Genomic DNA, 24,423 nt, shown 5'->3' with positions numbered 1-24,423 from the left:
GAATGTGTTTAGTCGACCTATTGAATTAAGCCTGTACTGTGGGTAATTCCACCTGAGTCGTCTCCAGGCTGGGGACGCACAGGGTCAAGTCAGAGAGGTGGGCTCCTGGCACCACCCGGGTGTAGTTTGCCCCTTCCCGTCCACGAGGAGGCTGGCCTGGAGGCCGAGCCTGGAACACCTCCCCGCAGGCCTGGCCGGAGCCAGTGGGTCAGCTGCATTTAAAGCTGGTCTGAGCTGCGCCTTCCTGGCTGCTTTCGAAGGCTACGGCCCGGTCGGGGGAAGCGACGCGAGCGTGAGCGCTCGGGAAGAAAAGCCGTGGGCAGGTGAGTGTTGGGTCCTAACGCGGGAGAGGGCGGAGCAGCGAGGCCGGGACACCCCGGCTGACGTCCCCAACCGGCACCTGGGCCGCGTCGCGGACAATGCCGCCCGGCCGGCCACACTACAACTCCCGGCGCGCTCTGCGCTCGCTCGCAGAAGCCAAGGCGGCCCGGCGTGCACTGCGCCGGCCGGCCTGACAGCCGGGCGCTCCGCTCGGCCCGCTCAGTGACCTGGGTCGGGGGAGAAACCAGCTGGCCAGCCTCCTCTCGGTGCCTCACCGCCTCGCCTTCTTTACTCCAACTGCCGGGGACTCGGCCGGAAGACTGGGAAGCAGCCTCCTAAATACAATCCCGTAGAGTCGGCGCCAGCCAATAAAGTGCGCGGAGTCAGGCCACGTGACAATAGTGGGGTGGTGCTCCGATGGCTCCCTAATCTCTATGGTTTTGGCGACTCGCTAGAGGGCGTGTGGACCACTGGAGGACTCCCTACATTCTTCCTCCATTACCTCACTGCCTCCGGTGGCTGCTGGGATACCGGAAGACTCGGGTCCCGGCTCGGCTCAGTCCTCCAGCTGCCCCGGGGAATACCTTTAGCAATTCTTTCCTACCGCTACCGCCGCCCCGCCGCTTCCTCCTCCGCCCGCCCCCCGCCGGCCTTCTTGGCCCCGCCCCGTCCGCGCCGCGCGTCTGGCCCGCCCGCGGCCCGCTTCTCTCGGGAGCCCCCACCCAGGTGCATGGCTCCATGAAGCAGGAGGAGGAGGCAGAGCGCGAGAGGTTCCGTCTGCCCCGGCTGCGTCTGGGCCAGGAGGAAAGGTGGGAAACTCGGTCCGCGCCGCTCCCTCCTCCCCCGTGCCCGCCGGGCCGGCCTCCCTCCAGCTGCCGCCGTGCGCGCCGGGCCTCCTCACCCCGGGGCGACCGGAGGGGCCGGGGAGCGGGTCCCCCCCGGGTTCGGGAAGAGGGTCCCGGGACAGCGTCGGGGGGAGCTCCCGGGCGGCGGTGAAAGGAGGCGGCAGGCGGGGCCTGCGGGCCGCGTGTGCCCGCCGGGAGCAGGGGGGTCAGGAGGCGTGCTGGGGAGGGGGGTGGGCGGACGCCCCTGCCCCCGGGCCGCGAGGCGAGGCCGGGCGAGGCTCCAGCTCCTTTCTGCACTCCCTCCAGGAAGCAGTCTCGGGTCGTGTAAAGTTTGGTGGTCTCCGGCGCCGCCTGGCGGCCCTCGCCCCCAGTCCCACCGCCCCCTCCCCCGCCCGACGTCTGGATTCCACCCCCGCGGCTCGGCCCTCGCTGCCCTCCCAGTCGCTGGGTCGTCCCACCACTACTCCCGGCGCCGCACGCTTTCCTTCCACCCCCTTTTCCTTACCATTCACCTTTCTTTCTGCCTGTTTGGTCCCTCCCCACTCTGGCTTCTCCTCTCCCCACTGTATCTCGCCCTTTCCTTGCTGAACTCTCTTTCACACGCACGCTTTCGCCTCTTCTTCTCTTTCTTCCCAACTCCACCCTCATTCTGTCCTTCCTTATCCACCCAGAGTCCCCGTTTCCATCATCCCTCCACCTGACACTCTTGTGGGTTTTATGCCTCCCTCCTTCCCAGGCTGTGAGCTTTGCCCTTCATTCCTCGCCCTCCTCCATCCCCTGTCCTGATCTGAACTCCTCACTTTGCCACACTCCCTCACCCTTATCCCTCTGGGCCTATCCTCTTTCACTGTCCTCTCCTAGGATAGAGTGGGTGGGGCCTGGAGTCTCCTGTTTACATCTTTGGGAATAACTCACATCTCTACTTCTGGGGGGGGTGGGGAGAGTTGGTGAAGAGATTACGAAGAGATTTATGCCAGCCGAAGAGTATGATGGGTGACTCTTACCTACAGTTATCATCTCCACCTGGGATAACAAGATGGCCTGGCCTCAGGACCCTGGCATGCTGTCCAGTAATCTTTCAGCACCATCTTTGCAGAGGATTTGGGAATCTGTTTGTATTCTGAAGCCAGTGGAGAACCTTGAAATGGTGTATCTTGGCCTGAGAACAAGTTTTGGTCTAAATTAGTGGTAGAGGAAGTTTTAATGTGTGTTAATGTTCAGGTTCAATAAAACCTTTGATCCCCCCGTCCTCCCTTCTTGGTGACGGCACCAGGGATGAGATGATTTTGTGCATGGGGTTGCCCTTGCTGCCTTATATTTAGACTTTGAAATGTTTTGAATTAAAGAAAGCCTGTTCCTTAGCTTTTTTTTTCTTTCTAGAAATTGCTCTGTTGAGTTGTAGTTTTTCAGAAACCATCTCTTACCCCGGCACTGCCTTGATTTTGTTCATTCACTGCACCTGCATTTCCATCTTAGGTACAGGAAGAAGGAATGGAATCGGAAGGAAGAAAATTCATTTCAGAGACAAAATAGCTCCCCTCCTCTGTTATAGCTGTTCCCCTGGCAATACAAACTTTCTGCTTTCAGTGAGTATTACCTTGGACATACTTAGACTAGAATTTTGTTGCTTTTGCTCTCTTTTTTCGTTTTAGGCCTGTGCTAGGACTTTAGGATGTAGGTTTACTTTGTTCGCTTCTGTTATTCTGCTTCCGTGAGGGTGTCCTAAAGCTGATGAATCCTTCCACTTGCTCTCTTTATATGTAAAGACAAGTTTATTTTCCATAATCCCATTAGAGTGACCTAGATGGTGGTGTAGTATTACACTTACCCTTCGCGTCTCCCACCGCTTCCCAAATTATGCATTTTTTAAAGACAAAGATCATAACTTGTAGGTTAATGCAGTTCCTGTCAAGGTCAATTATTGGGTGTCTTCCACATGGGTATAATCTTCAGAGATTTATGGAACATTTTGCCCTGAATCTGCTAGGGTGATACTGTTTTCTTAAAAATAATTAAAAGTCTACACGTAAACCAAGTTCTGGAAAAATTTTTATTACTGCTGCGTTCCCCTCAAATGTGTTAATAACGGTATGCAAACACTTGTAAGAGAGTTTTCCAGATCGCTTCGCATCTTACTGGAGGCTCACAGCCACTCTGTGAGGAAGGCAGAGGACAAATATTTTCATTTTACGAATGAAAGAACCAAGGCCCAGAAGGATCTGGCACCCTGCCATAGCTCACAGAGTAAAGGGAGGGGATCTAAAAGGAAAACAGAGCATCTGACTCCTTGTGGTCATGTTTTTCCTTAAGCTAAGTTGACATGAAAGTGTATAGTACTGTGTATTTTTCTAAATCTGTAAATTTTAAAAGCAATTGTATAGGTAGATCTCTTTTTCGCAGGGAAAATTTTCACACAGCAAATGTTTTGGCTGTTTATGTGTGTATGATGGGCTTTCGTGTAGAAATGATTATTTGAAATGATGACCAGAATGTTTGTGGGTCTTTCATCTGTTTCTTGGAATTGTTCCATAATAAGTAGGCCAGAATTATAGCTCAGGTGCCGTTTCACTGCTCAAATAATGATTAAATTGAATTTCAGTTCAACTCTGTGTCACAAAGGAAACAGCAGCCTGTTCCCTTCTGCGTAAAGCTTGGTTTGAATAGACATCCGGAGAGTAAATAATAACAGAAGAAAATACAGAGACCTCTTTTTTCTTTGCTTTTTGCCTACCTTCCAAATCCATTTTCTATGTTAGAAGGTCATGCCCCCGCATAGGCTGTTTGGGGCTTCAAAAGATGACTCTCTCTCTATTTTTTTTCCACCTCCAGGCTCTTCTAGATGTTTTAATCTGGTTATTGTTGGAAATCTAACTGCTTTGACTCAGTAGTTCTGTTAGTACTCAGTATATATCAAGGTATCTGTAATAACAACAACAAATTTAGTTTCTTTTTAGTGTATGGCTGCAAGCTTAAAAGAGGACCCTTGTAGAACAGAACTGTGCACAGCTCTCAGCCCAATATTCCTTATATCTTCTGGTGTCTCACAATGAAAAAAACAGTGGATGACTTATTAGAAGCATGTCTCTCCAAAGAGGAAAAGCATCAAGGTCATTAGAGTAATAACCCCATGTTAGTAAGATGATCTTTTAATGTATCTACAAAGCAGAAGTAGAGTCACGGTTGTAGAACACAAACTTATGGTTACCAGGGGAGAAGTGGGGGAGGGATAACTTGGGAGATTGGGATGGACATATACCCACCACTATATGTAAAACAGATAACTAGTAAGAACCTACTGTCTAGCACAGGGAAGTCTACGCAATACTCTGTAATGACCTATATGGGAAAAGAATCTAAAAAAAAAAAAAAAGTGGATATATGTATATGTATAAGTGATTCACTTTGCGCTACATCTGAAACTAACATGACATTGTACATCAACTATACTCCAATAAAAATTTTTAAAAAATAATATCTCTACATGGTAGTTCTTAATAGAATTTTATTATGAGGACATTTATCCCTCTAGAAATTGTAAGAACTCAGAGCTATGTTATTTATATAACAAACCCTGCTTTTATCGGTAAAGGTAGTCCTAGTATTAGTAATAGCAGATGCTTTAATGAATAGTAGTTCTGTGCCAGAGAAGTGCTAGATGCTTTTCATGTCTTAGTGAATTGCTCACAGCTAAGCCCTCTGTGGTAGCAGGAGCCCAGGTCCACAGAGATGTGACAGCCTGCCTGAGTTTGTACCTGGTAAGTCAGATTGGGGATTTGAGCCTAGACAGTAACCCCAAAGCCTGGGCTGTGTCCTCCGAAGATGGGAGCTGCTCTGGGAAGGCACCAGCTTGTTGTTTTCAGTGGACTTAGGAGCCTTGGAAGGGACCCCTAGCAAGGGAGGAAGGCCCTCCTGTCCAGCCAGCCACGTCTGTCGGGGTGTCCTCACATCCTCCCCTCAGTACTGGTCTCCACACCTTGTTTATGTTTATAACATCAGCAATTTATGAGACATCATTTGTATTAACTCCTTTTTTTAAAATTTTTATTGGAGTATAGTTGTGTATTAACCCCTGAAATCGTAAATTGCCCTCCAGACAAATAATGCTCCCTTGGGTAGCTCTTAAAGCGCCCCATCTTTGATAAAGAAAAGAAAATTCTTTTCAAGTGCAGTTTAGAAACTAGGTGTGTCCTTTGGAAGGAAAGCCTTGAGCAACCTACAGTTGAACAGCACCTGCGGCCAAGTCTAGGACTGACCAGTTACTGTGTTTTAGCCAAGAAGCCAGCTACCACCATAAACCAAACCAAGAAGTTACTGTAGGGGATATTTGACGTGTTTTTTAGAATGGATTGTCCACGTTGGCTCTCCACCTTGCTATGAATTAAACCACTCCTTGGTTTGGGCTGAGTAGAGCTGATGTTGTGTTTTGGTTTGGTTTTGGTTTTGTTTTTTTTGGCCACACCCCGAGGCTTGCGGGATCTTAGGTCCCCGGCCAGGGCTGAAACCCAGGCCCCAGCAGTGATAGTGCCGGGTCCTAACCACTGGACCGCCAGGGAATTCCCTGAGTTGACATTGTTGATAATAATAGATACCTGTATTTTGGTCACTTTCAGCTTCTGACACACTCAACAGTCAGCACCTCACAGTGAAACAAGAGTATCTACAAGTCAGCTTGTGCCATAAGTACTCTTTTTATTAGGAAGGCTAACTTAAGTGGGATTGCTGGGAGACCCGTAGATAAGGTTGTTGGTGTGCGTACCATGTGCGAGGCGCTGTGTTAGGTGTTGCGAAAGAAAAAACACAGATGCGGCTCGGCCTCTGAGACCAAAGGTGTTGGTGAGTTCATTGCTGGCTGGAATTTAAGTGGCTATGTAGGCCACTGGGCCCAGATCAACAACACACTGCTCAGCTTTCCCACAGAGGGGGCCGGAGCGGTGCCTTTGTTGTGCACCCTCGTGAAGGCCAGGACCCCTTGAATACTGCATGTCAGGTAAAGGGTGTGGTGACTTTTTCAACCCTGAGAGCAACTTTACTTCATTTGACACTTGCTAGGTTAGGCGGTCTTAAGAGGTAACACAGTGATTCCTGTTATTTCCTCCAGCTTTTTGTGGAAGTGTGGGTATTGTCTCCATCTGGTGGAAATCCAGTTTTAACTAGTTCTTTTTCATTGTTCGCTCTAAAGTGGACAGACAGTAGGAAAATGACATCACTGCCATTGGCCCTTAAAGTGGCCCTTGAGTTTAGCTTTGAAAGAGTAACCAGCTGAAGGCTCCGAAGGTCTTAGTGATATGTGTTTACAAAGCAAGGGTTTTTGCCTGATTCCAATTGCTTCAGATGAACCAGCTTGACAGGAGTAACGTTTATTTGCTCCTACTATGATCAGTGTACCATTGCTGGTAGTGTTTATGAGGTTTGGGGGAAGAGTGAGAACAAATGCACACAGTCCTAGAAGAGGTAGACTGTGCCGTTGGGGTGTTTGTTTTTAGCTGGTCAGACAGCAGGTTAGTCTGCTGTACTGAAATGCTATTATTCTGAGGGATCTCACACTGTGCCCTCAGAAGCCGAGCGGTTGGAGAAGTGAATGTGTCTTTGGTCGTTGTAGGACAGTCCCGGGAGCCGAGTCTGGGACACTTAGCTGTGGTGAGATGCCCGCTTTGTTGGAGTGGGGTTAGAAGAGTCTCACTTTAAAGAGAAACCTGATGAAATTGATAGGTTGAGGTTGATATGGTAAGTAAAAGTACTCACTGCCAGCACTTTCAGTCTTTCCTGTCGTTCACTTAACATCTGCTTGACGCTGACAGATAGGTAAAATACTGGTCCCTTTAAAAACAAACCTTAAAAATTCAGTAGGAGGTGGGGAGATGGAGTAAGTAGGCTGCATATGTTTGAAATTTTCTATAGATTTAAATTTATGGAAATTTTTTTTTTTTTTTTTTTTTTTTTTTTTTGCGGTACGCGGGCCTCTCACTGCTGTGGCCTCTCCCACCGCGGAGCACAGGCTCTGGACGCGCAGGCTCAGCGGCCACGGCTCACGGGCCCAGCCGCTCCGCGGCACGTGGGATCCTCCCGGAGCGGGGCACGAACCCGCATCCCCTGCATCAGCAGGTGGACTCTCAACCACTGCGCCACCAGGGAAGCCCTATGGAACAAATTTTTAAAGAAATGCCTTCTAATATATTTTTGAGGCAGAAGGTCTCTAACTCTGCCTTTGGTCACTAACTGAGAATATCTGTTGAATTGTTTGCTTAGTGGCCTCCAGAGAAAGCTCGGGCCTAAGGAACCACAAGATTTGGGTGGGTTCTACAGATTACAAATCATAGTTGGGGAGGGGGAATTGTTAAACGTATTCTCTTGGTGTCAGTTGTGATCATGCCCCACTGCAGATCGGTGATTGTACGTGATGTGTAGGCAGAACCTTCCTAGGCTTGAGCTCACCTGCCTTGGCATGGTTTGAAAATCCCTTCTATTGCTCTGTTGTAGGATGTTTCACAGTCAGGTAGCTGATAGCACCTGCAGAGAAACACCTGAGTTGCCACTCTCTCATGACATTTCGCCCTTCGTTCAGGTGTGCTTTGGTGTAAGGCGAATGAGGAAAGATTTCTTTTTTTAACCTATTTTATCCCTCCTCTTTGCCTCTTTGAATTTTGGGGCTCTCTAGAGGCAGAGCCTCAGGGCCCTGTTGGTGCTGTTAAAACTCTAGCTCTCGAGAGATGGTCCCTCTGCTTCATTCAACACGTGTCCTAAACCCCCTGCACACAGTTATGCACAAGGTGGAAAGTCAGGTAAGAGCTCGGAGGGCAGTGCCATCCCTTGTGGAGTCAAGGGACAATGGCAGGGGTACTGATGATTGTCAGCGGGATGGCGGAGATACTGGCTTTGGGCTTAGGTTTTTTTTTCCCCCTGCTCCATTTTTGTTGGCAAGATTTTGCAAACTATTCTTTTAGTTTTTAGTATACCCTTGATTTTTTTTCTTTTTTTTAGTCATGCCCTTAGGAAGGGGACTGAATCCCATGGGTATTATTGGCAGGCCTCATTCTTCTTTGTGGTTTGGTGGGAAGACCCAGGCTTTGGAGTCTTACAGATGGACTGTGGTCCAAATCCTGACTCTGCCACTTAGCGGCAGTCTGGCTTTGGGCAGATTATCTTGCTCATTAAACCTAAGTTTCCTCCTTTGTAAAATGATGGTAACGTTGTCCTCCTTGCTGAGTGGTTTTGAGGATTCAGTGAAATCCTGTTTAAAGAGCACCTGGTCGATGCTCTAAGCCCTGAGTGCCCAGCGAAGTCCTGGCCTTCCGGAAGTTTCCATCCTGGTGGGAGCAGATGATAAGCCCAGATGATAAGAGCAGCTGACTCTATGCCAGACGCTGTATGGAAGCAGCTGACACATATTAAACTCAGTTCTCCTAACAGCCCCATGAGGCACGTGCTCCTGTTATTCCCAGTTTGAGGGAACTGAGGCATAGGTTAATCCTGGAGGAATCAGGATTTGAACGCAGGCCATTTGACTCTGGAGGCAGCATTTTTTTTTTTTTTTCGTACGCGGGCCTCTCACTGTTGTGGCCTCTCCCGCTGCAGAGCACAGGCTCGGGAAGCGCAGGCTCAGCGGCTCAGCGGCCATGGCTCCTAGCAGCATGTGGGATCCTCCCAGACCGGGGCACGAACCCATGTCCCCTGCATCGGCAGGCGGACTCTCAACCACTGCGTGGAGGCAGCATTTTTAACCGAGATCTTCTGCTCCCTCTCTTAACAGTCCGAACAAGGCAGTGATATCCGTGCTCAGGAACAATCTAGTCATTGGAGGTTTTACTGCATCACGTGCGTGAGGCTTTCTCAAAAAGAAGCCCCTGTTTCAGGCCAGGCATTGAAGCATGCAAGCTGCTATTCCTCTGCTAGAGACAACTTTCATCTTCCGAAGAACTGTCTTAGATACAAAAATGTGTGTTTGTTAGGGGTCAGTATATATCAAGAACATAAGCAATATTTGTGAAATTTTTGTATCTCATTCAACCTAAAGTGGCAGGTGGTTTTTGTAGAAATTACGGCATTGCAAACGGGTACGTGCGTATCTAATTTGATGTAAAAGGTTGTAGAATTTGCAATCAAAATACCATACAGTAGAGCAGTGCCTAAAAGGCAGTTGTGTGCTACGTGTTCAAAGCACAGGGAAAGTGTTAGGTAGGGATTATATATATTTCTTTGGGTGGGAGGGCTACAACTAACAGGTAATGACTTGAGGAAAAACAAAGTGTACTTTTCTCAAGTCAGCAGAATTTTGCAAACTTTGGTATTATCAGCATTGAAATAACTAGGATCGCTTTTCCTGAGCCTGCTGATGACAGACACAGACAACAGAAAGGATCTTGATCATGTTATAACTATGTATCTTCACCTTAGGCTTTTTAAGAAAAAGAATTCAGTGGAAAAAGATTCCTTCCTCCCCTTAATCAGTTGGGGCTCTCCGGTTTCCTGGGCCATCTGATGCCGCATTTGGTTAAGCTGATGGCTTTGCATCTGTCTGCCTTGCTATGACAGGGCAGAAATGGCTGCCTCACAAAAGGGCTGTGAAGCTTGGGTCATTTGTGTGAATAAAGGTTTCTGCTAGGTTGTAGCTTTTTTTTTGAATGGGGTCTTGAAAGGACAGAAGTGTAGAACTTGGAGTGAGTTCAGAGGAGAACCAAAGAAAATGAGTAAGGCTGTGCAGGACAGCTGTGAGGACGGAAAGGTGGGAGGGGAGCCCGGTGGTAGAAAGCGTGCTCTCGTCAGAACAGCTGCTGCCTTTCATCTTCATAGAGGTCCGGGGCTAAAATTACACAGAAATTGAGGTTAGTGATGAGGAAAATGAGGAAAGGATGTGGTTAACAAGGAAAAGCAGGGCTTCCCTGGTGGCGCAGTGGTTGAGCGTCCGCCTGCCGATGCAGGGGACGCGGGTTCGTGCTCTGGTCCGGGAGGATCCCACATGCCGCGGAGCGGCTGGGCCCGTGAGCCATGGCCGCTGAGCCTGCGCGTCTGGAGCCTGTGCTCCGCAATGGGAGAGGCCACAGCAGTGAGAGGCCCGCGTACCGCAAAAAAAAAAAAAAAAAAAAAAAAAAAAAACAAGAAAAAGCATGAAAGTTTCTCTGGGGTTCTTTAAAAATAGGGTGGTTCAGTTTGGAGCCTCTAAAACGGTAGAGAAAGTGTCCTGATGAGGCACCTGACAGGTCAAGTGCAGTCTTCCAGTCGGTCTTGAAGCGTCCCCATTCAGCTGCACGCTGGCTGCCACCCCACCCTTCTTTCTGCCCAGGGAGTCCTGGGCAAGAGGGAGCTGCTTGTGGCCTGCCTCCGTCCGTGGCGATGATAACCTTTATGGAAAATGGAAAACAGCTCCCCCCGAGGAAGAGGTTAGGCGCCTTCGGTCTGGAACTCAGGGTCTCTTCTAGCCCACTGGTCTGCCACCCTTTGCAACCAATGTGACCTGGGCAAGAAAGTATTTGATGGCTCCTACCCTCTCCATGGAGACCCTTTCTCTTTGAGTTTTGTGTTCTCCTTGCGGCGAACCATTTGAGTTAATGCTTGCATGTTCTCTTCTGGGTTAGGGTTCCGCAGCATTCCAGACCTCAAGCACTGGTTCAGGATGGGAAAAAGACGCTGCGTCCCCCCACTGGAGCCCAAGCTGGCAGCAGGCTGTTGTGGGGTTAAGAAGCCTAAGCTGTCTGCAGGTGGGACGCACGGTCACGGGAGCCAGTCCACAGCCGTCCCCGGCTCCAGCGCGGGGCCTCTTCAGAACCACCAGCATGTGGACGGCGGCGGTGGTCGCGAGAACGTGTCGGACTTAACTCTGGGACCTGGAAACCCTCCCATTACACGGATGAACCCCGCATCGGGAGCGCTGAGCCCTCTCCCCAGGCCCAATGGAACTGCCAGCACCACCAAGAATCTGGTGGTGACCGCAGAGATGTGCTGCTACTGCTTCGACGTCCTCTACTGTCACCTCTACGGCTTCCCACAGCCACGCCTTCCTAGATTCACCAATGACCCCTAGTGAGTAAAGCGGTCGCGCGTCGGGGATGGTGAGAAAGGCATGACGCCTCTGTCGAGGGCATTCTCTTGAGGGAGTCTGCTACTTACAAAAAGCTTAACATGATTTGGGCAAAGGCTGTTGGGAATAGGATGATGAGAAACGTGCAGCCAATGTCTAGAACACTCACTGGGCTCAGTAATGGAAGGGCACTAGGCTGTGTTTGCAGGAGTGGTTGGCTTGTCAGAGTAATGTTCCGGGAATCAGGAGGGTTTCGTTCTTGGTCTTCTGTTGGTTCAAATGGCAGTGGGTAGGTCATTTAACCTCTCACGTGGAGAAGTCACACCATCACACCATTGTGGACCCGAGCACCGTTGAAGCCCAAGTGACCTGCCAGTGTCTGGGTGCCAGGTGGGAGACTAGGAGCTCATTTAGTGGGAGCTGAGATGCTCTTAACAAGGGTCCCCTCACTTGGTTCATTGTCAGTCCCATGGGGCTGCCGGCACCCCACCAGGAATGTCAGAATTTGCTGTACTGTGTTTAGTTCAAGACTCTTATTTGTCCCAAGTCCCCCCGAGGTGTCAATGACTTTACTAAGGAATGTGTGTAAAGGGTAAAGTCCGGTGAAGATGCTCGTGCCGATGCTTTCTTTCTCGGTGGCAGCAGCTTGGAGGCGGCTGTAAAGAGCGCTGCTGCTTGTTTATTTTTATTTTTTTAGGAGATACTTTTAGAGCATTCACTGACTGATCATCATTCCTCGACTGTTAATGCCATACTGAGGCGGTGCCTAGCCCCGCTGGGCAGGGAATGGAGGAGTATGAAGAAACAGTCCTTGCTCTCGGAAGACTTGAGTTGGCAGATCACACACAGAAGCTAAATAGTGTTCACACACCGTCTGGGCAGAGGTGCAGAGGAAGTTACTCCTGTGATTGTGTCAGAGGAGAAGAAATGCAGAGAAAAATGTGCTCACTCTTTAGGGAAGTATTGCCGTGCGATACCGTGAACAGAAGAATCCGGACTGAGTCGGTGGAGAGGCTAAGCCTTGATCTGAGTGGGGTCAGGTGTGTCCCTTGCAGGAGAGGGACGTGGGTTTGGAAGCGTAGTGCTGGCCGCAGCAGTGTAGGATGTGGAGACAGTGGAATTCTTGAAGGGTTTTTGAGCAGGTTTTGGAACATTAACTTTGGCTGGTGGTGTTCAGGTGTTTTCCTGGAAGGAAAAGATGGGTAGGTGGGAGATCCTGCTTTGTAATAATGATCAAAGTTAGATAACTTAAAAAATTTAAGTTGCTTTTGAGAAGTGTTAACTCAAGAATCAAAGAGGTAAGGGCATAGGAATATGGAGGAATTTCAGGAAGAGGGGACAGCCCTGTAACCTCTGCCTAAAACATGTCAGCGTCAATCGGATGTAGCCTAATGCAGCATGACTTGGGCCTAGAAAGTGGTTAACTTCTGCTAAGAATAAGCTTTTTATTTTATCTTAGCGGCGCCACTTGGCTTGCGGGATCCTCGTTTCCCCACCAGGGATCGGACCCGAGCCCTCGGCAGTGAAAGCGCAGAGTCCTAACCCCTGGACTGCCGCGGAATTCCCCAAGAACAAGCTTTCTTGAGGAGACTTTTTCTTTTTTTCTGGAATTTATGAGCAGGAGAGGCAGAAATAATGATGGGCACGATGTGGGGTTGAGCGGAGAAGGTGTGCAGGCCCCGTGTGTCTTCATGAAGGTGGAACTGGGAGCATAGACACCTGAAAAGAGAGTAAACAAGAGGAGAAAGACATGGAGAACTAGAAGAAGAAAGAAAGAGTTGAGTCCTGGGCAGAGGAAGAAGAAAACGGCACGTCCACGTGGTGGTAGAGTGGAGTGAGGCTGTGAGCAGGGGCCTTTCTTCTCGTGCCTCGCGGCGATTTCCTCTCCATTTACACCCTGGGGCTGCGCGGCTCGGAGAGGGCAGAGAGGGCAGAGCCTTTCAGACAGCCCGCGTCAGGAAACCATCCTTGAGGGGAAGAACAGATGAACGGGGATGGAGCCGAGGCTTTCTTCTTCCCTGATTGATGTGTGCTTGCTCTTTCAGTCCGCTCTTTGTGACGTGGAAGACGGGGCGGGACAAGCGGCTTCGTGGCTGCATTGGGACCTTCTCAGCCATGAATCTTCATTCAGGACTCAGGGAATACACGCTAACCAGGTAATGGCAACCGCACGTAAGACTGGTAGATGATTGGCAAGAATGGAAAAAAAAACTGCCTGTCTCTTCTGAGTGGTGAAGTCCAAGTGTTCTCTTTTGGCTAATCAGGAAATGTAGGGGACTTAATCTGGTGAGTCACTTCCAGTCCAAGTGCAGGCAGTTAGTGGCGTCAGGTTGTTGGCAGCATGCTCGGGCTGATGGATAGTGGATGTTTTCTGCAGAGCTCGAGAGCCATAAGCGTTCGGCACATGATGTTGGCTCCCAACCCTGGAGCAGCCTCACTTGTGTTTTCTGTCCCCTCCAGTGCACTTAAGGACAGCCGATTCCCCCCCCTGACCCGAGAGGAGCTGCCTAAGCTTTTCTGCTCTGTCTCCCTCCTTACTAACTTTGAGGATGCCGGTGATTACCTGGACTGGGAGGTGAGAGCAGCCGCATTTGGAACTCTGCGTCTCTCGTTGCATTTGGGTTCGGGTTAGTACATGGTAACGTGTCTCCTTCATTGAGCGAGGGTCTGAGGATGTGAAAGCTGAGCTTGGGAGGAATTGCAGGCAACTTGGGTGACAGAAAAGGTGCTGCGGTATCAGAAGTAGGAAGAAATGGGAAGGCTTTCTTCTCCCATTCTTCCCAGTCTACTCTGTTGCACATCCTTTTCCCATGTCTAATAAGAAATAGGAATGGGGATAAAGGAGAACATTCCTGATTCTTTGTGGTAAGCCCTTATCAGGAGCCATGTGTGCAGAGTCAGGGGCCCAGATCAAAACCCTGTGGCATGTTCTCTTAATGGAGTAGATTAAAGGTGGAATATTCAAGATCTTTGGATGACCTGCTGAGAGAATTTATTTCTGTAGCCTCCGTACTCTCAGAGAGGTAGCTGCACGTAGACTCTCACTTCCCCTAAAGCAGCAGTTTCTTTGGCTTCCATGCCTGAGAGAGAGAGTAAGTCATGAAAGGCAAGAGCCTCCCCTTTTCTCAGCCCTGGGTCAAGCTGGTCAGGGGCAGTGTTGATTTATATGAGGATAATTGAAGTTCCACTAGAGTGAGTAAATGCCATTTACCGGTTGTGTGTTTTTGTAGGTTGGGGTCCATGGGATTCGAATTGAATTCGTCAATGAAAAAGGCGTCAAACGTACAGCCACATATTTACCTGAGGTTGCAAAGGAACAAGGTGAGTTGGACACATGGAATTTCCGTGAATGATACAGTTCACAGTGCTGCCAAGTAAAGGGCAGGAGAGTGGAGTGTGTTGCCTTTCAGCCTAACTGTAACTAAGGATGAGTGCCTTTCTTCCTCTCCCCATATCTGTCAAGTTCTTAAAGAACGAGAAACTCCCCCAAAGATGTAGGAGCTGGGAAGAGAAGAGGGGTAAAGACTTCCCACGCCCAGCTGCTCGTTTCACGTACTTTCAGTGAGTAGTGGTATTTCTTGGCCCCCAAAACTGCAGTGGTTAACTGTAGGGAAATTCCAGCAGTCAACTTGGTCATATTCTGGAGTTCATTGTAAAGGGAGGTTGCCCGTATTAGTGGGTTTTGACCTTCTGGTCGTGAGCTACTACACAGTGTGATAATTGGAAGAATGCAGAACATAATCTCTCCTGTGTTTTGAAAGAACTCAGTAGCTACTTAGCTCTTACAGTGGGACATGAAAGGTAGGAAATGGGTCAGGCAGGTTTTCTCTTTCAAAGCATAGTTAGAAGAATACCTTAAAATGCTGCTCGTGCAGTCTGGTGTATGACCCAGTTTTCTTTCTTTCTTGGAACTGGTCTGTGTTTTGAAAATAATATGTATCTGTTAGGTGTGAACCTGGAATAGAGAAAAATATCCGGTTCAGTGTATCAGCGAACTGATGTTGTGGAGAGGGCTTGCCTTGTTGGTTCCCGTCGTCGTTGTGTTTAAACTGTTTCAAAAGCAGTGAGGATACGACATAAAAAGGAGGAAGCCTTTTAACCGCTTCATTGAGATCCTAAATCTGGCATTTCTGTCCAAGGAGGCACACCAGGAGTTACTTCCTGAGAGTGAGATGTGGTGATAATATGGGTAAATAAGCAAGCACTTTTGCCATTTGAAAACTGGTTGGGAAAATTTAAAAATCAAGGCACCTACTGCAGTAATTTAGGGGGTTCTCTTTGGTTTTCAGTTTGATATATTTGGTTATATCTGTTGAAAATGTTTCAAGAACAACACAGCAGTAGATGTGTGAACACCTTCCCAGCCTTCCTAAAGGAATAGTTTCCTTCCTGCTGTCAAGTCTCTGTAGTAGAAAACGACTCCTAGAAATCATCGCAACGAAGGAGGGCCACACGAAGGAATACAAGCGCAGAGTATGAATTCTCTCTTCTCCCAGAACAGCCCTGGTTACAGCACTAGGCCTACAGGCTGGTCTACGCTGGGACCATGTTTGCTGCTAGATAGTTATACTGGGATCATATCTGACAGGAAAGACTCAGAAGCAGGGGGCCTGGGGACAGCCGTTAGTGACGTGTGTCGGGCGTCATCTCACATCTCGGATTCTCCCTGGACTGCCAGTGAGGCAGACGGGGCTCCAGGGACGTGGGGCAGTGCCCAGGCTTGCTCCGCCCGCAGCAGACCGGGCTGCTTCTGTTCTGTCACTGTGGTGTCAGAGCACGGCCCCGTTCTTGTGTCGCTGTGCGCTGACCTCAGTGTGCCTGCCTTCTCCTCAGACTGGGATCAGATCCAGACGATAGACTCCTTGCTCAGGAAAGGTGGCTTTAAGGCTCCCATTACCAGTGAATTCAGAAAAACCATCAAACTCACCAGGTAAGCCACTGTCTTATTTTCCTTGTCATTTTAATTCACTTGGGGTTGGATGGAGGATACTTTTGACAGACAGGGGAAGAGAAAAATTTTCTCTGTTAATGTCTCTAAACCGAAGACGTATGGGTGAGGTGGAAGCTCTGAGGAAGCAGTGGCAGCAAAGGCAGAGACTCCCCAGCATCCTGGGCGTGTCCACGGCTAAGCTGCCAGCACAGTGGGAGCAGAGTAGCCGCTGAGCAGGTCGTGGGTGTCTTTGTCAGACCCACTTGCTGGGAGGCTGAGCGGGAAGGCTGAAGGCAGGAGAAAAGGCTCTCAGTACAGAAGTCCAGGGTCAGTTGAAGTCATCCCATGTAGTCAGGTGGCCTGTTGATGGAATAGTTCCAAGGAAACGCCTCTGCCTGTTTGCGGCTAATACTTCTACGGGGAGGCTGCCTAGTGTAGGAGAATATGCATGGACTGGACTCTGAATCCCAGCTCCACCACTTCCTAGCTGTGTGACCTGGGCCAGTTTTTCCACCTCTCAGAGCAGAAAAAAAAAATGTCCTGTCTGCAAGAGGTGAATGGTAATGCCTTGGGGTCATTTCAGGGTGTGGTAAGGTAATGTATGAAGAAGTGCTAGTCCAGGGCCAGGCAACATTGTAGTAGGTGGTCAGTAGATGTCAGTCCTCTTCCCATCCCTACTGAACTCAGAAACACTGAAAGGTTTAGCTTCTGTGGGGTTTCTGTGGACCTCCGTTGGCCCGTTCATCTGTGAAATGCTGAATAATCAATATCGTAACCTCACAGGTCTATCTGGAAGATAACCCCGTGTTTTTGAAATGCTTTGGATTCCAAAAAAAAGAAAAATCTTCAAATACAAAGCATTATTATTATCATTATTATTATAATTTATTTGAACAGCCATTTCCCTGTCAAAATTCAGGAATAATCACCTTGCAGTGGAGGAGTGATTACAGTGGGAAAGAGATGGCTCTGGGTAAGGATTGTCACACCCAGCTCCTGTGGTCTGTAGTAGGCTCCATAGGTTTGTAACACCCCATGCTTCGCATCCTGACTCATGGCTCTTTCCAGAGCAAGGCCAAAGTGCTATGAATTCTGTTCTGATGACCCTGTGATATGATATGGCATATTCATCTGGAAAGTGAGACCCATCCTCTATAGCCCCAGGATCTTTTAACCTGCTTCGTCAGAATTTGACCCAGAATTAGGTATCTGTGCCCCTTTTAGTTTATAAATAACTTGTTTGTTGCTTTTCTGCAAGTGGAGGTTGCATTTCTGTCAAATTTATCACATTTTAACCTGAAAGTAGATATGCGTTTTACACTGGGCATTGGTGCAGCCATCTTCCAGTCTGCTACCCATGTAATTTGACCTTGAAATTCCTCACTCAGACCCTAGTAGCAGATTGCTTAAGAGCAGCCTGGTGATAAGCATATGAAGTGTTTAAAGGTGGGATGTGCAGAAAACAGATTCTCAGGGGTGAATTGTGAGTGTGCTTTTCCATCTCGTTCATTTGTAATAACAACACTGTTCTCTTGTGCTGTCGTCTTTCATTCTCTGTAAGTAAGATTGCTCTTGGTCTTCCATTTTATTCTTTCAAAATGTGGAATAAGCTTTTGGTTTTCTCTGCCGCGTGACTACAAAATGAAGTATCTGGGGTTCCTAATACCCTTTCCTGTTTCCTTACACAGGTACCGAAGTGAGAAGGTGACAATCAGTTATGCAGAATATATTGCTTCTCGACAGCACTGTTTCCAGAATGGCGCTCTTCATGCCCCGCCCCTCTACAATCATTACTCCTGACACACGGCTGCATGACCAGTCCCACCCCCCCGTGGCCACCAATGGCTATGACATCATTGGAGCAGATGCCTCCTCTTCCTGGTCCAGTTACTTTTATTACTGCACCATTTTATGATGCTAGCTTCCGTTGCCAAGTCTGCCTCCAGCTGACTGAGGGGGGCGGGGTTACATCGAATGAAACAGAACTTGAGGGGCCCAAGCCTTATCTCAGCCTTTCCTCAGTATGGGGTTCCGTTGGATTGGGGCTCCTCCATGACTAGTGAGAATTCCGTGTGGGTTCAGAAGACCTTGGCTGCAGGTGCCGCTGGTGATTTGCTGCCTGTGTGTTGGCCACTCAGTGGAAGCTGGAATTGATGGTCCGTGAAGGCTTAGCCCACACACACCCCTGCAGCCTCCCCAGATCGAGTAGGTGTATTCCCCTGGCAGTCTGGGCAACGGAGACCAACAAGAAACGTTTTTAGGTTGTTTTAAATTCCTTTTTTTAAACTTCCAGTGTATAGCATACCACGAGTTGATCTCAACCTCCATGCTTCGTAAGTGGACGCCATGTTAGGGTCGAACGTGGGCACCATGAGTCGTTTGCGGCTCCTGGACAGAGACCCACCTCAAGATCGGAAGCCCTTTGGATGGCGTTGCAGCTCTCATTGCTCAGTTAGCCTCAAAGGTTTTAATTCTCATCCCACTATCAGTTGGATTTTCTGGCACTCTTCCTGCATTGAGTCTCCTGGTATCGAACAGAGCGCTGTGGTGTAGCCTGCAGAGGAATGGACTGGGATGCCCGCGGGAGGTCCTGACGGCATCGCTGCATGCAGTGTCGAGGGAGAGACCTCTTCCTTACCACCCGGCTACCTCACTCCTCTACTGGTGGCAGTGCCTATAGCTGGATCTGGGTTCTCAGAGGGCAGAGGTGTTCAGACAAGCACTTGGGTCGGGCTCTAGAAGGGCACGTCGGCATAGGAGAGAATCCAGGGTCTCTAAGCTGTTTTTCTGTTCCGGCAAACATCCTGAGAGATCTTTAAGCAGAGGAGTTCCTTTTTCTAGTTTGCCTGTAGAAGTGGGAAAACTGTTGCTGTTACAGTCCTTACAGGACTTTAGAACAAAGCTGTGTCATTAAACAAGGTGAATCTTTATCTTGCCTAACATGCCGGGAACCTTCACCCCACCATGGCAGAGTTCCAAATAGCTCATTTCATTCTAGGTCATTCATCCTTTCATGTGGCATATTTCCCTTTCTTGTTGTTGCTGATTCCAAATACCTGTCAGCAAGTTTCTCCTCCCTCTTGCCTATTCTTCACTCATATGGTGGCAAAGTTCATAGAAGCTGGGGACTTGGAAGACGCTTTGAAAACATGGTCACAGAGGCACTGCTGAAATGATTCACAGGAAGAGGTGGCCACTTGGAAGAAAGGACCCTACGGGTGATACACTGGTTTTCAACAACGTGTTTAGAGAACTCTCGACGCGGATTGGGTGTCAACCCAGTGAACACAATGTTTTGATTTAATTTATTTTTAATGTTTATGTGGTAGTGGTGTGGCTTTCCGAAAATGGGCAGATGTTCAAGTCAAAGGGTCTTTGGGGTTTGCTTCTGCCAGGAACGGGGGAGGGGGAGCAGAGGCACAATCTGAGGAACGACACACGTGCCATTCTAGGCATAGTTGTCTCGTTCCTTGAAGAGATGGGTAAGGGTGAGCAGGTGAGCTCGGCACAGTCCTCTGCTGTTGGCGAGGGTGTGGAACGGGCAAGGGAAGCGCCGGCTGACGTCTGGATGCGCGGGCTGGGCTGCTGCACGCCGCCGCCTTTCCCTCGCGGTGTTCGTGAAAACAGGCTCCCAAAGAGGAAGGGGTTGTTTCGTGATTTCCTGCTGCTGAGAATAATAAATGTCTTGTTGCAAATAAATGTGACGGCAGTTACTCTTAGGTGCCATGGATCGATGTCAGGGTGGTCAGCAGCTCTGGACTAAACCGCCCACCTCCAATTTGTACAACAGTATTGATACATAGGGCTACACTCATTCCTGTTCAAGTCTTCTATGTTGAAAGTTGTGTTTAATTTCTAAAGTTTAAAAAAAGCAAAAAAAATGGTGCTAAACTTTCACCCCTGAGCACGCTCAGTGAGACTGGTCATGCAAGCATTTTCAGTGCCATGCTCTTTCAAGCCTATTTTTTCTCGTAGAAATGTTGCCCTATTTGTCTTCCCCAACGTATAGTATGTTTTTTTATTTTATTGAGGGTGGGGTAGGATACCTGCCATTTAAGAAAATGAACAGAAGATTTTAAAACCCAGGAAATGGGGGGGAAAAATAGCAGTGCACAAGAATCGGGCTCCTGAAGCCCAGCACCACGAGGTGCTGACGAGGGCTCCGTGGGCTCTCTCCACTTTCTGGAGTGAAGAAGCCTGACTCCCTGCACATTCCCTCACGCCCCCATCCAAGCCCAGCAGTGGAGATACTCGAGGTCCTCTTGCCTTGGCGAGGGGACTCAGGAGTCGACCGAGGAGAACTGTTTGGCCCCGTGAGGAATGGCACTGTCAGTGTCTGTCCCGAATGGAGCCTAGTCAGGAAGTGGTCTGGAAGTATACGGTCAAGGTCACCTCCTGAAGATGTATGGCAGGTGGCTCTCAGGAAAAATACTAAGTCTGGATCATCCACGTGGCAGCTTTGCGTAGGGAGATGACAGCTCCGAACTGGAACTGACCTGCCTTCCACGTGCTTGACCACAGCAGTGATGGCGGCCAGTCCACGTAGTGGGAGTGGTGGGTTTGAAGAGAAGGGAAGGTTTTTCTGCTCGGTGTTTCCTTTGTCCTTGGGCTGCTCAAGCTGAACAGTAACCACTGTTTTCAAGGAACCAGCTCCACCTTGGCTGGTTTGGTTCGGAGTTCGTTTCATCCCTAGCTGTGAGTGCCTTTTGGTCTGGAAGGTTGGCTTGTCTCATAATACCCACAGCTAGGACATTCTCTGTAATTTCGAATTGTCCTTGTTCTCCATTAACTAAAAGAGAATGTCTGATCACTAGAGTTCGTCGGTGTTGGATTGTTTCCACTGTGAGGTTCTTAAACTTTTTCGCTTCATGATATTAAAAAGCAACTCATGTTAGAGACCCTTTCAACGTGAAAGGTTTGTAGTTGAGACATTACATATATTTTATTGTTTATAATAAATATCATCTGTACAAAAGTCCTGGGTGTTAATTTTAATATTTGCACAAGATCTGTTTTCCATGATATGTTAACACCTACAATTTCACTAACTGTTGATGTTATTTTCTATTGAGATTCTGGAGCCTAGGGAGCTATTTGTTCTTTTTTGTTTATTTTCATTCTTATTTCCCTGAAGCAAGAGACTTTGTATGGCCTTCAGTGCAAAGACTTTAGACCAATTCTTTGTATTACACTTGGTTGCCTCTTGGCTATATAACTTCTGAGTGCAAATCATTGAACTCTTTAACAAAGTATTGTAGAGAATAAATCATAATGGGTAAAAATTGTTCTTTGTCTTGCCTCTTTTTTTTTTTTTTGAATAGTAGTAATAGTCATTTAAAAAATTTTTTTTAATTTTATTTATTTTTGGCTGCATTGGGTCTTCATTGCTGCGCGAGGGCTTTTCTCTAGTTGCAGCACGTGGGCTTCTCATTGCGGTGGCTTCTCCCGTTGTGGAGCACAGGCTCCAGGAGCGTGGGCCTCAGCACTTGTGGACGCGGGCTCCAGAGCGCAGGCTCAGTAGTTGTGGCGCCCAGGCTTAGTTGCTCCGCGGCACGTGGGATCCCCCTGGACCAGGGCTGGAACCCGTGTCCCCTGCACTGGCAGGCAGAGTCCCAACCACTGTGCCACCAGGGAAGCCCCTAGTCATTTTATTTTTAAAGACAGCCAACCAGATCATATTTATTCAGCCAGCATGTTTTTGTGTGGTGTTCATGATACCCAATAACCTTGCACTTTTATTTATTTTTTTTTATGTAATGCCATTACATAAAAATGCCATTGGGTTTTTTGAGCCAACTTTTCTGAACTAAGGTTTGTGAACCCTTTAAAATTTGGATTTTTCTAGAAAGAAGGTTCATAGTTCTCATTAGGTTCTCCAGTGAAACTGACCTTGCCCAGAAAGCTACAACCTGAACTCGGGGGTTGGGGGGGATGCTCAAATTTAAGATGTCATTTGGTGAGGTTAACCCAAACAAAGACCCTGGGACGTTGGTGTGGTCTGACCTAAGGGAAAATGTTTCTTGCTTTTGGATGGCCCAGAAAGGATGAGGTGTGTTTGGAGAAAATGGCAAGGAATAATTTTTCAAACCTTACAAACATCCATATGCTGATATTGTCAGTCTTGGTTTAAATTTTTATTTGCAAGGATGTAAAAAAAATTTTTTTAACATACCCAGTTCTGAAGCCCTTACAACTTGGCCACAGGTGTACGCTGTCAGGGTTAGATGATAATTTTGGAAATAGATCACAACAACTGGTTAAACAGACTTTGGTAATAACTCTGGGGTGTGTGAGAGGAATTCTGTTCCTTCAAGAGAAATTATAGTTCTAGAGATTAGTATTCCATATTTGCAGTTAAACAGCATGGAATTCCATTTTTGTTTGTTTGTTTTTGGTGGTGGTAAAATATATATAACACAAAATTTGCCATTTTAAACTCATTCTGTTGTCTGAAACATGAACTAAGCCATGTGGTCAGAGATCGGTGGTTCTTGTGAGACTGAGGGTGGAGGAAGTGCTGTAAAGCTGCTTCCAGATCAATCTAGGGTCTGTGACCTTGGCTTGAATATCTGCCTTTGAAAGGCACCCGCTGGGCTGGTTGAAGAACTTGACCCTGAGCCAATACAGTATAAAGAACCATAGTAGCTCTTGAGGAGCATAATGACCTCTTTCTCTGTATCCTTCCATATCTCTCATACCCGTTGCCACTTTCTGTCTTTTATGATGGAAGATAAGTCCAGATCTTGCATCAGCTGCTCTTAGTGAGCTCCTTTTGGGGACAGCTCTAGGACTGATTCATCTTTTTAACCTCAGGGCTTTGCACTTAAGTATTTATGATGGTTTTCCTGAATGAAAATGTAGACAGACCAACCTATGAAACATCACTATGTGTTATCTGTTATTCTCCTTTCCTCTCTCTTCACCTGTTGACTTCTCTCCTGCTGTGTGTGTTGGGTATCCGGCTAGCCCTGGGGGCAGCCCATGGTAAGTCCAGTAAGTAGTAGTTGCTCTGTGAAGCCCTGTTGGATGGATAGATGAGAGAAAGGGGCCTACGCTGAGTACAGGACCATTTCCCACACCCAGCTGCTGCATGTCCCCAGACTCCTCGGGACATCGGTCCACAGCTGTAATGAACTGTGTAGGAAAGCCCTTCAAGGCGGTAATAAGCTCTAACAATACTATAGAACCTGCCATTAATTCACCGGATACATTTCTTCTGGAAATACAGATACAAGGCAAATTAACTTTGTGAAAATTATATTTTAAATCAAAGGAATACAAGTACATATTCTCGTCTGGTAATATCCTCATTCATTTACTGTTAACAGAGTTCACATGATACCTAAACGTGGTTCACTCCGGAGCCAAGTAGTGCACTGTGATTATTTCCTTCATTGTACAGCCATCTGTTTTCTCTCAGGTTGGAAACTTTTTCATTTGCTTACTTATCTTTTTCTTTTTGCGGTACGCGGGCCTCTCACTGTTGTGGCCTCTCCTGTTGCGGAGCCCAGGCTCTGGACGCACAGGCTCAGCGGCCATGGCTCACGGGCCCAGCCGCTCCGCGGCATGTGGGATCCTCCCAGACCGGGGCACGAACCCGTGTCCCCTGCATCGGCAGGCGGACTCTCAACCACTGCGCCACCAGGGAAGCCCCTCTTTTTTTAAATATTTATTTATTTATTTATTTTTGGCTCCATTGGGTCTTCGTTGCTGCCGGCGGACTTTCTCTAGTTGCAGCGAGCAGGGTCTACTCTTCGTTGCGGGTGTGCGGGGCTTCTCGCTGCGGTGGCTTCTCTTCTTGCGGAGCATGGGCTCTAGGCACGCGGGCTTCAGTAGTTGTGGCACGCGGGCTCAGTAGTTGTGGCTCATGGCCTCTAGAGCGCAGGCTCAGTAGTTGTGGCGCACGGGCTTAGTTGCTCCGCGGCATGTGGGATCTTCCCGGACCAGAGATTCCAGGGATTGAACCCGTGTCCCCTGCATTGTCAGGCGGATTCTTAACCACTGCGCCACCAGGAAAGCCCCTGCTTACTTTTCTAAGTATCATCCAAATGTTCCAACAAGGCCTCTCAATATCACTATCCACATGTTGAGAATTATTGGAAAAATCCCACTACAAATCAAACATTTTAAATGCTTAAGGCATTGTAAGAAATTACACTGTATGTTTTCGGAGTCACCTACCCAGCTTCCCATCAACGACAGTTCCTTGGGTCGGTCAGCGCGTTACTGCATCTCATCTAATCCTTCCCTACGCCCTGGGAAGCAGGTATCGTCATCCACACTTCACCGGTGAGTTAGCTGAGGCTCAGAAAGGT

General features: G+C 48.3%; 1 protein-coding gene across 9 annotated transcripts; it reads left to right on the top strand.

Annotated features, from left to right (window-relative positions):
- The first annotated feature begins 913 nt into the window (after positions 1 to 913).
- Positions 914 to 21,392, top strand: AMMECR1L (AMMECR1 like). Of its 9 annotated transcripts, none has more exons than XR_012333180.1 (9): positions 914 to 1,130; positions 2,643 to 2,752; positions 10,736 to 11,180; positions 13,224 to 13,334; positions 13,639 to 13,753; positions 14,409 to 14,499; positions 16,012 to 16,108; positions 17,177 to 17,313; positions 17,797 to 21,392. XR_012333180.1 is itself a non-coding variant. In XM_073807848.1 (9 exons), the coding sequence occupies exons 3-8, from the start codon at positions 10,774 to 10,776 to the stop codon at positions 17,053 to 17,055; spliced, it is 849 nt and encodes a 282-aa protein (XP_073663949.1). In that variant the 5' UTR covers positions 915 to 1,130; positions 2,643 to 2,752; positions 10,736 to 10,773; the 3' UTR covers positions 17,056 to 17,081; positions 17,797 to 21,392. The 9 variants fall into 9 exon arrangements, 8 of the variants coding, with proteins under 8 accessions (XP_033716212.2, XP_073663949.1, XP_073663947.1 ...); XM_073807848.1 differs by lacking the exon at positions 17,177 to 17,313 and adding an exon at positions 17,028 to 17,081 and having other exon boundaries at positions 915 to 1,130; XM_073807846.1 differs by lacking the exon at positions 17,177 to 17,313 and adding an exon at positions 4,110 to 6,890 and having other exon boundaries at positions 927 to 1,130.
- Positions 21,393 to 24,423: the final 3,031 nt, after the last annotated feature.

The sequence above is a fragment of the Tursiops truncatus genome, chromosome 7 (assembly GCF_011762595.2).
Source record: "Tursiops truncatus isolate mTurTru1 chromosome 7, mTurTru1.mat.Y, whole genome shotgun sequence".
Taxonomy (NCBI): Eukaryota; Metazoa; Chordata; class Mammalia; order Artiodactyla; family Delphinidae; genus Tursiops; species Tursiops truncatus.
The sequence above is the reverse complement of the archived record's forward strand: the minus strand, read 5'-3'. Positions and strand labels throughout refer to the sequence as shown.